Genomic DNA, 14,786 nt, shown 5'->3' on the forward strand with positions numbered 1-14,786 from the left:
AGTTTTGGGGTGAAACTCCTGCCATCTCTTGCATCTAGTTGACAGCATTCAATGGAGACCTTGGTTTGGGTTTAGCGAGAATAATATGATATGTAAGTGGAGAAGAACTATTAGGGGTTTAAGTTATGAAGAACATAGAGGACCATAAGCTGAAAATTAAACCTAGCCTACCAAATCTGCCTCAAGTATGGGCGAGGTTATCCAGGTGACATGCTAGACTTTCTATAGAACCATAGAATCATAGAATGTTTGGGGTTGGAAGGGGTCCCTAGAGGTCATCTAGTCCAGCCCCCCTGAGAGGGACCTTGGTATGAAATGGACCTGTAGTTACTTGTGCTGCTATGCACAGTCAGTTAAATAAAAAAACATCAATTTTTTTATTCAGGTTTATTTTTTCACAGTTATAGAAGTTTGGGGTTTTTTTACTTTTTTTTTCCTGAATAGCGAGTGTGTGTGTGTGTGTGTGTGTGTATATATATATATATATAAAAATAAATGTTATTGATGCTATTCTTATCAGCTTCTACATCTGAAGCTTGAGCAAGTGAGTAGCAATACCTAGCTATATTGTAATACTTGAAAAAAAAATAATGCTCTGCTGGAGAGCGATTAGGATTAGATATCAAAATTTCAACAAGTTCTCCAAGCATGGCTTGACCTTCATCACACTCATCACACTCTGCGCTAGGAGTGCAGGGGCTGAACGCTATTCTCTTGCTTTCTCCAGGCAGATCAGGAGCTGAGCACTGGAGACTCCTGTGATTGTCACTGTTTGCTGAAGCCTGGCTAAGGTGGAAGAGAAGTAGAACATCCTTAGAAAATGGGAATGGTGCAAGTGTAAGATAATAAGCATTGGGGGTGGCAGGTGAGAAAGGTTGGGAAAGATGAGCAGAAGGGTCAAACAGCATTTTCCCAAGAGCGGAGAAGTCTGTAAGCTCCAAGAGCGTTAGGCGTCGCAATGCATGCTGAGCTCTGAAGGCCAGAGCATGACAGGCTGACAAAGCTATGATTTTGGCTACCAAACACTTTTTCTCATCTAGTGGCTGCCACACAGCAAAGAATAACTTTCTCCTTTTACCCATCGATAGACCAGTGGGTAGAGAGCTGTTTCTGCAAGTGAAAGGGGTTTTTTTGACCTCTGAGGGTGGAAAGCAGAGAAAAGACTGCAGTATAATTCATGTAGTCACCTAACTTTTTGCTAAAAAAATAACACAGTGCTGAATAAATAGTTTAAAACTCGGCTGCTAGAAAATTAGCAAATGTGAGAATGAAGGTTGCGTATACAGTTGTAATTAATCTGTCTTCACCTTTTTGTATGTCCTTGATAATTAGATAACTGCATGTTTTCTTTAGCAATAACCATTCCTGAATAAGAAAGCTCATTTTCTGGATAAAAAAAACCCCACACTGTGATTAATTGCAAACTGTATATCAAGAACAATTTCAAAGCAATAGGAATGTATATTGTTTTATATGGAATTACTGTTCAGAATTCACCTAAAGATCACCTCTTCCTCTTTTCCCTTCCTTTAAAAACAAAATACACCAAAAACCCCAAACCAAAACAACGACAAAAAAACCTCAAGCCCCCCAAACCTCACCTTTGGGAAAGAATGGAAGGAAAATACTGCTGATCTCCTAGGAAAAAAAATGTAATGTGCTGGCTAAACAAGTGAGTCTTGGCAACTTACATACACTTTTGATTTCAGAAAATACAGAGTAGCAAACTATCAACTGGCTGACAAAAAAGTATGTGAGAGTACTCGTTGAATGCTTTTGTGTGCCTGATTTCTGAGTTTTCTGTGGGAAGGGAGTTGTTTTAGCTGCTTCGAAGTATAGATTACACATCGTTATGCGAGGGTAGATCACTGCTCTGCTTCGTTGCCTTTGGTAGTCCATACAGTTTTGCATCCCGTGGCTCTTCATGCATTTCACATTTGCTTTTTGTAGTGATGTGTGAGTAGATATGATGTTTCAGAACTTTAAGTGATTTTATTCTAAATATTTTGGTTTCTTTAGCTGCTCAAAAGAAAAGACGCCCTGTGTTTTAAGGTAGATATGCAAATAAGGGGAGATGGCAAAATAGTCCTGACATAGGCCCTGTGGAACTCAGCCAGCTGTCTGGGAAACACTCATATTGTGCAAGTCTCTTTGTAGCTAGCCTCTAGTAAGTGAGGGATGATTTGGTAATTGGTATGGTAATTAACCTGGAAAACTATCCTCTGCTTCGCTTGCCAACTGGCTTTATGTGCTGTGATGTTAATTGGTAAACTGATCCAGCAAAGAGAGGCTTGAAATGTTTACAGGCTTGACTGTATTTTATTGAGCTCTTATTTCAATGAATGGCTTTTTCTGTTTAGTGGTGGTGGGGGGGTTGGTGGTTTGTGTGTGTTTTGGTTTTGTTTTGTTTTTTTTATTTGTGAAAAATCTTCTCAGAGTTTTAGTGTTCATGAAGATTTTTTGAAAAAAAGAAAAAAGCTCCAACAAAATAACTTTTTTTTGGCTCAGATGATCTTCTCAGATATAAATTTCTGGCTTCATGAATCTATATATGCTAGGCTGTAAAATATTGACATGCTTTTAATGTTAATTCTGGTTGCCTTACATATGGCGTTTGTATATATATGCCTGAAACAAAATGTTATTTGACAGAACGCAATCTGCATTAACTGAAGACTGTTTTGTCAGTTGAGAGTAAACAGAATTGTTTTATTGTAGTGGAACTTTTATGATAAATATAGAAATATGTAGGAAATCTATAAGGAGGTGAGGGATTCACTAGTTACAGACGATGAAAATTTGTCTTGACATGGCCTTCTTGCTTTACAGTAGGTGTTTGGGTTTTTTACTGACTTAAACTAATGCAATGGCCCATGCCTAACTTAAGTATGCATTGCAGGGGTTACCTGTGATTCTCTTATGCTGGGTACATTTAGAACATGGAAGTACCTCTATATATACATTTATGTTCTGTTTTACAGTGTGCTAATTCTACAACTTATTCTTTTATGTAGGAAGCATTTGTTACTATAGGTATTTGGGGTGTAGTGAGGCCTTCATGATGATGTGGGTTTCTCTAAAGAAACATAGATGAAACATAATGAATTACAGGAACTGTTATTAAATATAATTTTTGTTTTATAGGTTATTCAGCAATAGTTATGAACTCCCGTTTACGAGCCTTAGGTGGGAGGATAAATAACATACGAGCATCAGAACTACCAAAAGAGAAAACCCGATCAGAGATAATCTGTAATGTCCACTTTTTGGATGGCTCAGTACAAAGCTTCAAAGTCAACGTAAGTTTGGAAAACTACTTTTTTTTAAATACATAGAAACTTGTTTGAAAGCTGAAAGTCAAATGTGGGACCCTGGGGCATGGGATTTCCAAAAGATGTTGAAGATGTAGCTTTGCTATTACAAATTGTAGAATTGCTGGTTATGAAATGGATTTATAAAGCACTATTTTAGTTTTCTTTAAAGTCAAACAACTGAAATGTCATTAAATCATGGCACACAGATTGTATCTGAAAAAAAGTCTTCTGTATGATATGGGAACCATGAAGAAACAGATCTGGTGATCATTATCAGCTATGGATAAGTAATTCATATTTAAAGGGGACTGCCAAATTTGGATGTGTTCCTTCTTTTCTCCAATCAAAGGACTAGTAGTGGTAAAAGGAGGCGGCCTTGTAAATTCCTATAGTGATGTCAGTACATATTTCCTGAAATGTAAAGATGATGTAAATAGTGAAACAACATGGCTTACTAGGACAGTTCTGTTCAGTTGTTTTTACTTCAGTGTGCTCTCTTTATCTGCGAGTGGGGAGGGAAAGGGGATTAACAGAGATTTGTACTCTACATTTTTACTGTGTTTTATTCTGTAAATATTTGGGTTTATAACCTTCAGTACTGATTAGAAGTATTAGTTCACTTGTAAATGAAAAAAAAGGAAATAACTTTACTCCTGAATCAATTTTCTGTAGAATTATCTGACTGTGCAGAAAAAATGTGGATGAATTTAAGTGCAATTGTGTGAATTTGTGTATATGATAATTGGTTTATCCAGTTTACCCTATTTGAGGAGAAGCATTTTGCTGAGGAAGCAGAGTTGATGTATTATATATTTATATGTGTGTGTGTTTATATATATGTGAAGTAGCTAAAGGTGGGGAGTGGGGTACAAAGAGAGTAGGTATATAAGAGAAAGAGCAACACATCAATAAACAGTTTCCATTGTTCATTTCCAGCGTGCCCTATGGTATTGCCTTGTCTGTCAATGAGCTGGCATAATTGCTCTCCCCTCTTGCACAAGAACCTTTGAAAAATGAGGAATTTAAAACTTTTTGAAATCCATACATGGTGGTATATTTTTCCTTGTAAAGAAGTGTTTACACAGCTTTAGATTTAGCACTTGGCCTGAAGTCCAGCACTGTACAAGTGAACTTTGCGCTTTTCATTTCATCCTCTAAGCAGTGAGTGCGATATGATAAATGGAAACCATTTTTAAACTTTGGACCCAGCTGATTTCTCTCCCTGCCTTCAGCATACCCTCAGGGTATCTGGGCTGGTTACTTCCTTCATCCAGGAATCTGAAGGGACTTCTTTACTGCAGTGGTAATGCTGACCTGCTGTAGGGATGAAGCAGGACCCAGTATTGCTTTATTGAGAAGAAGCAGGGAGCGTGACTACCTCACTATGTTATGGGCTAACTCAAGGAAGAGGTTTACCAGAAGATTTATGTTCCTTTGAGTGCTGAGCTTTCACACTGGTACTGAGGGAGCCTGTGCTTATCTGCCAGGATGGCCCTTCCTGATTACCTACCTCGATGTCTGCCTAAGACCAGGCTTTGCCCCTCTCTGGTTGTGCCGCAAGGCCCAGTTCTCAAAAGGGTTTGAAGCTAGCTGTGGAAAATTTGTATCCGAGTTCTGCTTATGTTAACAGAAAAATTCAGCTTCGTGAAGTTTGTGCCTGAATGTGTGTGTGTTTTTATTTTAATTGCCAACATCACTGAGTTTTATGTCTGTGAGCAAAGAGTAACGCAGGTCTGTGGTCAGTCTGGGAATCAGCTAGGCACGTATTGAAGGAAAATAAGTTTTGCTCGGAACAGATTTTTCCCACTAGTGAAGTTTTTCTGTGTTGCTTTAGAGAAACTGTTTTTCATATCAAGACGTTGATTTATACATCTGATTTTGTTTTATACTTTATTAATTTCTGGATGCCAGGTCAATTGACAATTCTCTATTTTTTAAGAAATTAAATATGCATATCACGTGGCATGATTACCCATAAGACAAACTAACAGCAATGTATTTAATAATGTAGTAATACGTTATTAAAGTGGAGGTGCTTTCTGAAATGACTAGGTATAGATACAAGATACGTGGCTAAAAAGACATACTATGTCTTGTGAATGTTTTAAGTATGTTTTCTAGGGTTTTTTTACTTTCTCAGTTTTTACTGTTATTTCTGAAATCTATTGAATTTTTCTCTTCTGTCTGAGTTTGGAGAATTGGAACTGAACAGGATCACCTCTTTTAAAGCATAGGGTATAATGGTTTATCTTTAAAAAACATCTACATATCAGTGGAAAATTAAGGTTGGGAATTTTTCAGGGTTGTATGTGGGCTAGTGGTATCTGTGATTTATGAAAGCTTTAAGTTTGGATATATGTTACACTTTAAACTAATACTAGGCTAATATTCATGTATACATAAGTATATTTTATTGTCATAGATGGGATTATACCGCATATAGAGATATGACAGACTTCATTCTGTACCATCTTTATCTTTATAGAGCTCACACAGCTGACTTTCATCAAACTTTGTTAGCAAACTTCATGGCCTTATGAAACTTTCAAAGTTATAGCTATAGGTCTCTATCATTCTGCTAGATAGTACTTTCTTTTCCCAGTGGTTGCATCTGTAGCAGTGGGAATGAAAACCAAATATCCTAGAACTGGGCAAAGGAAGAAAGAAGGTAGATTTTGCTTATGGAAATAACCTGAGGGACTGTCTATCTATTGAGAAACCTAAAGATAGCTGTATAATTTGATTCTTGCAAATTTGTTCTTATTAAGTGCTTATCCCAAAGAATATCAGCAGCCTGACCAACTCTAAACAAAGACTTAATTTCAAGGGAGCAGTGCCATTTTTCTCCTGGATTTTTGGCTTGGCAGAGTAGTGAAGTGGTAGGGGTTTTTTTCATTGTTTTTATTTAAAGTTGTTTATACTACAGTTTTCGTGAATCTGAAATTTGTATTGGTGGTACCACAAAGAGTTAATCAGTATAACTTGTGGCATGTGCTGTTCTTAGGCCATCATTATCAAGAAAGTTCACATGCAGTACAGACAGAGACATTCCACTACATTGCTTACAGTTCAAATAGAAATGTATGTTAACTCTGCAGGGCTGAAATGGCCCTTCTTGTCTCTCCCTTATTATGTGTTTCAGTATTTAGACGGAACATGTCCAAAGTCCAGGCAAACAATAGAAGGTGCGTGTAAGCTAAGAGTTGGAAGCGCTCTTCTTTCAAAAACACATTTGAGACAAAGGCTTGACTGCACTTGGTATGGAGCGTTGCACTTCATTTTAATTATATCCAGGTTTCCTTGAAGCCTCCCAATAAATTTCAGGTGTTTGAATTTTGTGATAAGGTTAATTCACTCTGTCTCTGATGTTATCTCTGTCTTGTTCTAAGACTATAATATCTAAGCTTTCCACAGGGAAAAATGTTAGTTGTCATTCTAATATATACAGAATGTGCTCACATACCGTGTTTGGGTGTGTTTAATAGGTGTGTATTGAGCAATAATGTAAATTTATTTGCAACTTTTGGTATAAATATGCAGGAATTTGCCATTATTGCTCTGCTTTGACTCATTTACCAGGAATGACCATTTGGGAAGTATGCCTCTCAATTTCCAGTAAATCGACTTTTGTGAAGGCATAAAATTGACTATGTAGGATCACTTCTATATTGCATTATCTTTCTGAGTTGATGCTTTTGTCTTGGTACCTGGGATTTTTGCTTTTAGACTAGTTGGCCTTTAGTAATAGGATTTCTTTCTAGAAATAAAATGATTAGGCAGTAATAATGAGAAAAACTGCACGACTTGAAATTCAAATAGTAAGGAATGTCTTTCCTTTCCCACTGTCTCAATTAAGCTCCTTCTTCCGGTATTTGAGAAGGAACATGGTGGTTACAATTAACACCAACACATACTATTAGTATGTTTAAGATAATGGACAGAGATACAAGTCTTAAAGATTCTTTTTGATTGTGGGTGTGAGTTACAATTTTTAAACCACTCATAGTAAAATGCAATGATGCAGAATTGTTGGACCTTTGTCACTAAGTTTTCCTACTGGGTATTGTTTGATAATACGAGACAGTTTAGTGTTAACCTGTGTCCCGGGATGTTGAAAGAACTGCTGTATGAAGTTTCAGACTGGCAACAAATATTTAGTTTTATACAGAGGCAGATCAGTATACTCTCTGACGGGAAAACAGTAAGACAGTATGAAATTTGATGCTGCCTTTGAGGACAGTGAGAAAGTGGTCTGACCTACAGCAGGCTTGTTAGTCTTAGCCCTTTGTGGGGCCTAACTTCATAATAAATGCTGAAGGAAAAAACTAGTGGAGAGGAGATTTTTCCAAAGTTGTAACTGGAATGACTAACCTCATGCATATGTTTGTTTTAAATAATTTTTGAGGCAGAGGAGATGCAGTGGGTCAAAACTCTGTGGGCTTGGATAAATATTTTGTATGACCTTTATATAGGAAAATACAGAGCTGGAGTGTATGGAATCCAGAAGAGTTACGGAATGGGCAGGAAAAAAAGTCAAATTTCATTAACATGTTGCTATTGAATCTTTTTCAGTAAATCAAAAACGTAAGGTTTGAGGCATTATTAACAATAAAAAAGATACAGGGATATGAGGTAGCAGATAGGTTATCTTGAACAAGGAGTAATTGCAGTGAGGGAAATCAGTAGTGTAAACTAATAGCTTTCATAAGATGAGGTAATGTTTTTTTTTTAAGCTCAATTTTCAGTTGCAAACAATAGAGGAGGAGAACACTGGTAGTTTGCAGGCTGAGCTGTTCATGTGTTACCATTCTGAAAAAGGTGAACACTGTTATGCACCAGGCAGGAATCTCCAGCCAATGTCAAGGAAGTATTAACAGTGTTAGTCTTGGCATCAAGGCCACCCTCCAGAGACTGTCACGTGGGGATCCTGGCTACTCACAGACAAAAGAGGGAAGTTCCAGTCAGGCAGGCGTAGAAAGTACAACTAGGATGCTCTGCAAAAGTCTGGACCCATGGAAAGAAGAGGCTGTTCTGTTTATTCTAACTAAACAAAATCTTTCATGCGCTAAATAAGAGCATCAGGTGAGTAAATAAATTCCAGGAAGAGAAAGGACAGAGCTAGCAGAAGAGCAAATAAATTAGCTGTGTGCAAAACTAGTGTGGAAATTAAAAGAAACTGTAGCACTTTGTTCAAGCTTGTAAGTATATTGGGACTAAAGGACACAAGACTGTTTGGTGCTGCATGACTGTTACAGGCTAAATTAGGAAAGGATGACCTTAAACAGCACATGAGGGGCAATGGGTATTGCGTCTGAAGTGAGATGAATTTGCAGAATCTTAGGTGGTGCTTAACTGTGAGGTTACCATTGCAGAAAGCGAGGGCAAAGCTCTTGCTGAGGGGAGGGACGGAGAGGTGTGGTATATGTTGCACGTCTCTGTACCACTTACTTTGTAGAAGTTAACACACTGAGAAGCATTACTTGCGTACTTACCCCTCCACTCCAAAGAACTAAATCTTCACTTATGTTTATAGAGTTCTTAGGACAGTGGGTCTTGATCACCCCAGCTTCTAGGCAGTACTTGACATTAAAAATAATAAAGGGGTTCTTTCTCTTCAAAATCATGTAGCTGACGAGAAATTAAATTTGACTGATCTAAATTCCCTAAATATAGCAGGAAATTGTTGTGGCACAGGCAGAATGTAATAGGTGTTAGTTATGACTGCTTTAAATATTAATTTTTGGCCTATCCAAAATAAGGTGAGATATATTTCGAGGCAGATTGAAATGGAGGTGAATGGCATGTGGTTATGAGGTGGTTGATGCAAAGCTTTCAACAGTTCAGAATAAGGACTGGTAGATGTCAAGAAGATTAAATAAATGGAAACTTCTTTTCAGGGTAGAAACAAGCAAACCTCTTGGGAACATTTCTTTTTAGTAGAAAAAACTTTAAAATTGCTAAGATTATCTTAAGAGCATGTGTTGTTGTAACAGAAAAGTCTAGTGTGGAAAGTGCGTAACTTTTTTTACCTCACTGTAGAAAGGCAAGAGCTTTATTAAGACTGCCTTAACTACTTGCTGTAATGGTTGATGGGGTTAAGGAGAACTTGGTTCTAATGCCCAGTTTAGCTGAGCAGTGTTCATGTTGTTTTGCCCTCTTATAGCAGAAGGGAGTGAAAATATCGTGTTGTAAAGCACTTGAGGCGTTGTAGTATTAGAGTATGCTGTGGCCATGGACTATATTGGAATGGATGTCAAAATTCAAAAGTACTGATGTGATGTGTTTAGCCTGCCTCACTTTACACCTAGATCTCAAAACTGTTTTATATGCAAAATAGATTGACGATTGTGAGCTGTGTGGTACCTTTATTTTTAGGTGTATAGGCTGAAAAATAATTCAGGTGTTTCTTAAAAACAAAGCTGAGTAAATATAGATTTTTGTTGAGGAAAACCAACAAAACTCTTCAACTTTGGGATTTTTAAAAACTAAAGAAGGCTTCAACAATTTAAAACTACATTTTGTACTTAGCTTAGATTTTTGGAGTGGGTGTTTGATCTAGGAAATGTGGAAGAAACTTCATGCTTGTAATACCAGTGAGCAAGAACTGGAGCTAGAGAAAAGCAGTGTTGGAAATTGCTTTTGATAGGAATTGTGGAGAGGAGGAAGAGAAGGAAATAGTGGGTATGTAGGTGAAGGAGACTAGTATGGCTGAGCAGCTGGGTTTAGGGTTGGGAGACCCATGGGAACATGGCAAAGCGAGAACTGCAACTGCTGAGCAAGAATATGGTAGCAGGGAGCTTGCTTGTTTTTCCAGGGAAGCAATGAGAAGGCTTAGCCAATTCATGTGTGCCAGGGCAGAGGGGGGGTGCAGCTGTGAGAGGGTGGGGAGAGAGAAGGTGAAGGCATCTGAATGGGGAAGGACCAGAAGCATGAAAAATGAGAAGAGAATTAGGGGATAATGCTGTTGCAAAGAAAGGAGACTGAAGGGAATCAGAAGTGTTGAAACTCAGAGAAAATTAGCAGAGCAATCTGCCCTCTGCGGTCTTCTCCTGCCCCATTTGTCATGAAACCTGAGAGATGCCTGAATGCTTTCTTTTGATAAAGTGTATGTCTCAGCCTCTGTAATTACTGCTTTTGGTCACTATATAACTTCAGTTGCTCATTTCGTGCCAGAATTGTGTGCCATAGATGCGCAGTTATGCTTCTGAGTTGTGCAGGTGTCATGTGCTGTCACGTGAAATTTTTTTTTAACGTTCTGCTTATAAAAACACAACCCTGGTGAAACAAATATGGTATGTATAGTAAGGCAATGCTAAAGATGAACGTATTCAAGTCAGGAAATGCCTATTATTTCAGAGGGTTAAGGTGGCATCTGCTGTGTTTGTAGGGCCCTCTTGTGTACATATATGGATAGTCTCTGTTAGCAAATCTCAGTCTTCATAGCAGAGCCCACCTCACTGATGGAGCCAGACAGGGCTGCCTGACACATGCATGGCACGGTGGCCATGTGTGATGAGGAATGCCTGGTTGCATGGTCCTTACCTGTTGCTGAGATTTCAGTTTCTAAGCTGGATCTAGGTCATTGCTATTTCAGAAAAAAAATGGCTTTGATCAGTGCTGTGGTTTGAATATCCCGAGGAACAGTAGCCTGTTGGAAAGGAGGGGAGTAGGAATGGGCAGCTGGGGAAGAAGGAGGGGACACAGCTGCTGCTTTTGTTGGCTGCACAGACTTAGAACCCTGAGTGGGCTCACATTTATTGCAGGACCTCAACTGTTTGTTGTGAAAGTTAAACAAGATGGGAGGCTGTTGGAGGGGAAAGGGTAGTCTCATACATAAGACAGTTGAGTGTTGCCTACGTTGCTTTCTTCATATGTGACTTTGCTCCAGAAAAATGGGCACAGATTTCACAGGAGTCCAACAGTTGGCTGGAGCCTCATGTAGAAACACTGAGCTTTCTAATCACTAATGAGCTTCTAGGAGTTCTGCTCTAGCAGTAGGAAGTGTTGGATAATATTCCGTCCTCCAAAATAAGATAGTCAAGTGGGTGTCTTCCTTGAGTCTTTGTTCTTCTTTTCCCATCTTTTAAATAAGAAGTATGAGATAAGGGAAGACTGTGGAATATGTTAATATTTAAAGCACTGAATTACAACAGTGTGGTACCCTCTTAAAAAGAAAAAAAAAAGATAAATCTGGCTTCTGAGCAGGACTTGAGTGTTCTATAGCAAACAAGGTCTAGACAAAGAGATCTGAATACAATATTCAAAGAGAATTGAATACACATCCACAAAAATGTGGTCACTATCATGCTTACACATTATGTTTCAAGAGATTGCTTAAGAAATCAGAACTTAATTAAATCAGAACTTAATTTTTAAGACATTTGCTTCAGAACAAAGTGCTTGGCTTCTGCAGTCTAAATAATTTTCCTCTGGTAAAATTCTTTATTTTTGCATGTCTACAGTTTATTTCTGCTTTTAAGAGTGAGATTTGGAAGATCATATGAAAAATCAGTTTGCTATAATTTCTTTAATTGACAAAATACAAAGCAAATCAGCCTGATTTTTGTTTTGTCCATCCATTTAGTACATAAAAATCTAGACCTAAAATGTCATACAGTTTTGCAGGCTGTTTGTTATGTGTTAACATGTTTAGGATTGCAGTCTTGTCCAGGGGTTTTTGTCTGTTTCTTTTAGTAGCTGGGTTTTTTTAACAGATTTGGTTCGCAGTGTTACTTGGGAGAAGGTTAATCTGCTCTCCACAATACTATGGCGTTGAGATAATTGTTTGGTTTGGGGAAAATTGTACCATGTTTAGGCTTCTGGATCTCCACTGCCTGTGTAATTCCCTGTTGGCACTAGTTCTTCCATGATACCTGTCTTGAGGGACATCTAGGCAGAAAGTGGGGTGGCTGAATGGCAGCCGAGTATGTGGAATCTGAGGGGCAGGTGGAGTTCAGGCTGAGGTACAGGATCTTATGGCTGGAGCACAGCATCCTCCTACTTTTTTTTTTTACTTTTTTTTTCCCCCCATCCTAGAGTATACTGACTTTGCCTTTTGACAGCTGACATGGAAACTGTGCGCTGCTTTGGTGGTGACAGCAGGGGCCAGAGCAGCCCCATGTGGCTGTAAGCCATCCTTGCAGGCCACAGCTCTGGAGAATTGCATTACTCCTAAAGACTGTGGTCAAAGGAGAGGTTGTCTGCCTAAAATTAAATTGCTGGACTGACCCCAAGGGCTTGAGTTCATGTCAATTCATATTATGGGATTTCACATGCCTAATGTATTTTGGAAAGAAAGCCTCTTTAAAAAAAAAAAAAACAAAACTTTCACCAGAATAAAGTTCTTATTGCTAAGAAACTTTGAACCAGTGAATTAGCAGCTATTTTTATTCATGCGTTGCATTTTTTCTAAAAACAAATTTATTTCAATTAATCATATCTTAAAATGTTTAAGTGTTGCAGAGTTTCACTCTTAAAGTTTTCTTGTTTTCAGAAACAAGACACTGGACAGATTTTGTTGGATATGACCTATAACCAGTTGGGTGTGACGGAGAAGGAATATTTTGGTTTGCAGCAAAATGAAACTTCGGTAGATTCACCTGTAAGTATAGTAGATAATAAATGTGTGTGCATGTATATGCGTGTATACATATATACACACGTATATGCATACACATGTATGTATGCACACACATGCACATAAATAAACAGTATTTATTTGTAACTATTTTTAATCCATCTAATAGTTTTTCATTTCACAGCGATGGCTTGAACCAAACAAACCTATTAGAAAACAGTTAAAAGGTAAGACTTGTTTTTAATATCTTGATTGTAACTGTGTAGTCCTGCTTTTCTGTGTTCTTATAACTAGAATAAATACGGTTCTTGTAAATTAGTGCATCCAGATGGTAGATGTTCTTTAAGACCACATCTTATCTCTGCCAGTCTTTTCAGCAGACCTTTCTACATCTCTTACTGCTACATGAGTGCTAATAAGACCTGGTAGGTCACTAACTTTGCTATAATAGCATCTAAACCTGGCTTCTGACCAGTGTTGGACATCATGGCCATGAAAGCAGTAGTTATGCCATGGTGCCAGTAAATTCCTCCTGACAGGGAAGGTAAAGAAGGAGGGGTTTTGATCGAGGGAAGTGGAGCCAGTTTCATTTATAGGCATTAATAGGTTTTGGCAATTTCTTGCCTCAAGTAGAGTAAGAAAAAAAGAATTTTATGTTTGTTTTTATTAAAACACAACCAAAAAAAATACCAACACCGCACACTTCCAAGTGCATGTGTTGTTCCAGTATGTCATGTTTATTAACAGCTTTGGGTAACCCAGAATGCTTACCAAGAAGGACAGGTTGGCCAGCATGACCCTGCCAGATAGCAGCATAGGAGGACTGAGTGACACTGTCCTAATTTGTGCTGTGAAACTTGAGCTATGTTTTTAAGCTCTTATTTCTACCGTATGCTATAGTTTGTCTACAAAATGAAATAAAAGACATGAAATGAACATGGTGAACTTCTGTTAATTTATTGTATTTTTATGTAGGATAGAATTGAGCATTACCCCAGTGGAGACATTTCAAATATATTTGCTGCTTTTTTCTCTTCTAGTACCTATGAGGCAAAGATAACTAATGCCTTTTATGTAAAGTTGCATATACAACTGAAAGCATCACAATATTTGAGAGTGTTTTATTCTCATAGTTGGTGTTGGGGGATCAGAAGAGACCTCACGGTTTCTTTTAGTTTCATGAGAAGAATGCATGAGATTTCTATGTGGTTGTTCATGTAACTTTTCTATAAATATAAAAATAAAAACCTTGGGCTCTTTCTTTTTTAAACAAAAAATTGATTTGCTTTTCTAAAATATTGCAGGAGGTTTTCCCTGCACCCTTCGTTTTCGTGTAAGGTTTTTTATACCTGATCCTAACACACTTCAGCAAGAACAAACCAGGTAACTTCCATTTCATGTTTGCTTCCATGAACTAAGATGTGTAAAGCCCTCCTTTCCCATCTCCACAGCTTGGCAAACTAGGCTTTATTAGCTAGATAACCTTATATAGCTCTTTGTAATAAATGTGTTTGGAATTAACAGCTTGATGTGATACTCATAATGAATGGTTCCTGCTATACCTAGCCTACAACTCTAAAATACAGACGGAGCATAAACTAGTACAAAGATGACGGTTGGTTTACGTGCACCTTGAATTCCTTTTTTTTTTTTTTGAGCCCTTTGTCACTTGAAGTAGTTGCCTATTGCACCTTTTCTCCTTTTCTCTTCTGATCCCTTATTTAATCAGATACAATGATTAAAAAACAGGGAAGTTCAATGTCTACGTGCCCTAAATCTATGTTAGAAGTTTTGTATTAACACTGAGTCAGTTTTGAACATGTGTAGTAGATTTAATGGTGAGGGTGTGGGAGGGTGGGGTTTATTTTGTTTCAGCAAGAACAGATAACAGTTCT

General features: G+C 37.9%; 1 protein-coding gene across 2 annotated transcripts in view; it reads left to right on the top strand.

The window, feature by feature from the left end:
• Positions 1-3,161: 3,161 nt before the first annotated feature.
• PTPN3 (protein tyrosine phosphatase non-receptor type 3) overlaps positions 3,162-14,786 on the top strand; it is a 91,171-nt gene continuing 79,546 nt past the window's right edge. For both annotated transcript variants that reach the window (XM_009639937.2, XM_009639938.2), the window contains exons 1-4: positions 3,162-3,299; positions 12,808-12,915; positions 13,076-13,118; positions 14,196-14,274. In XM_009639937.2, coding sequence (XP_009638232.1) covers positions 3,162-3,299; positions 12,808-12,915; positions 13,076-13,118; positions 14,196-14,274 — 368 coding nt within the window. The remainder of the gene's footprint in view (positions 3,300-12,807; positions 12,916-13,075; positions 13,119-14,195; positions 14,275-14,786) is intronic.

This window comes from Egretta garzetta, unplaced genomic scaffold (assembly GCF_000687185.1).
Source record: "Egretta garzetta isolate BGI_Z169 unplaced genomic scaffold, ASM68718v1 scaffold405, whole genome shotgun sequence".
NCBI classification, from domain to species: Eukaryota; Metazoa; Chordata; class Aves; order Pelecaniformes; family Ardeidae; genus Egretta; species Egretta garzetta.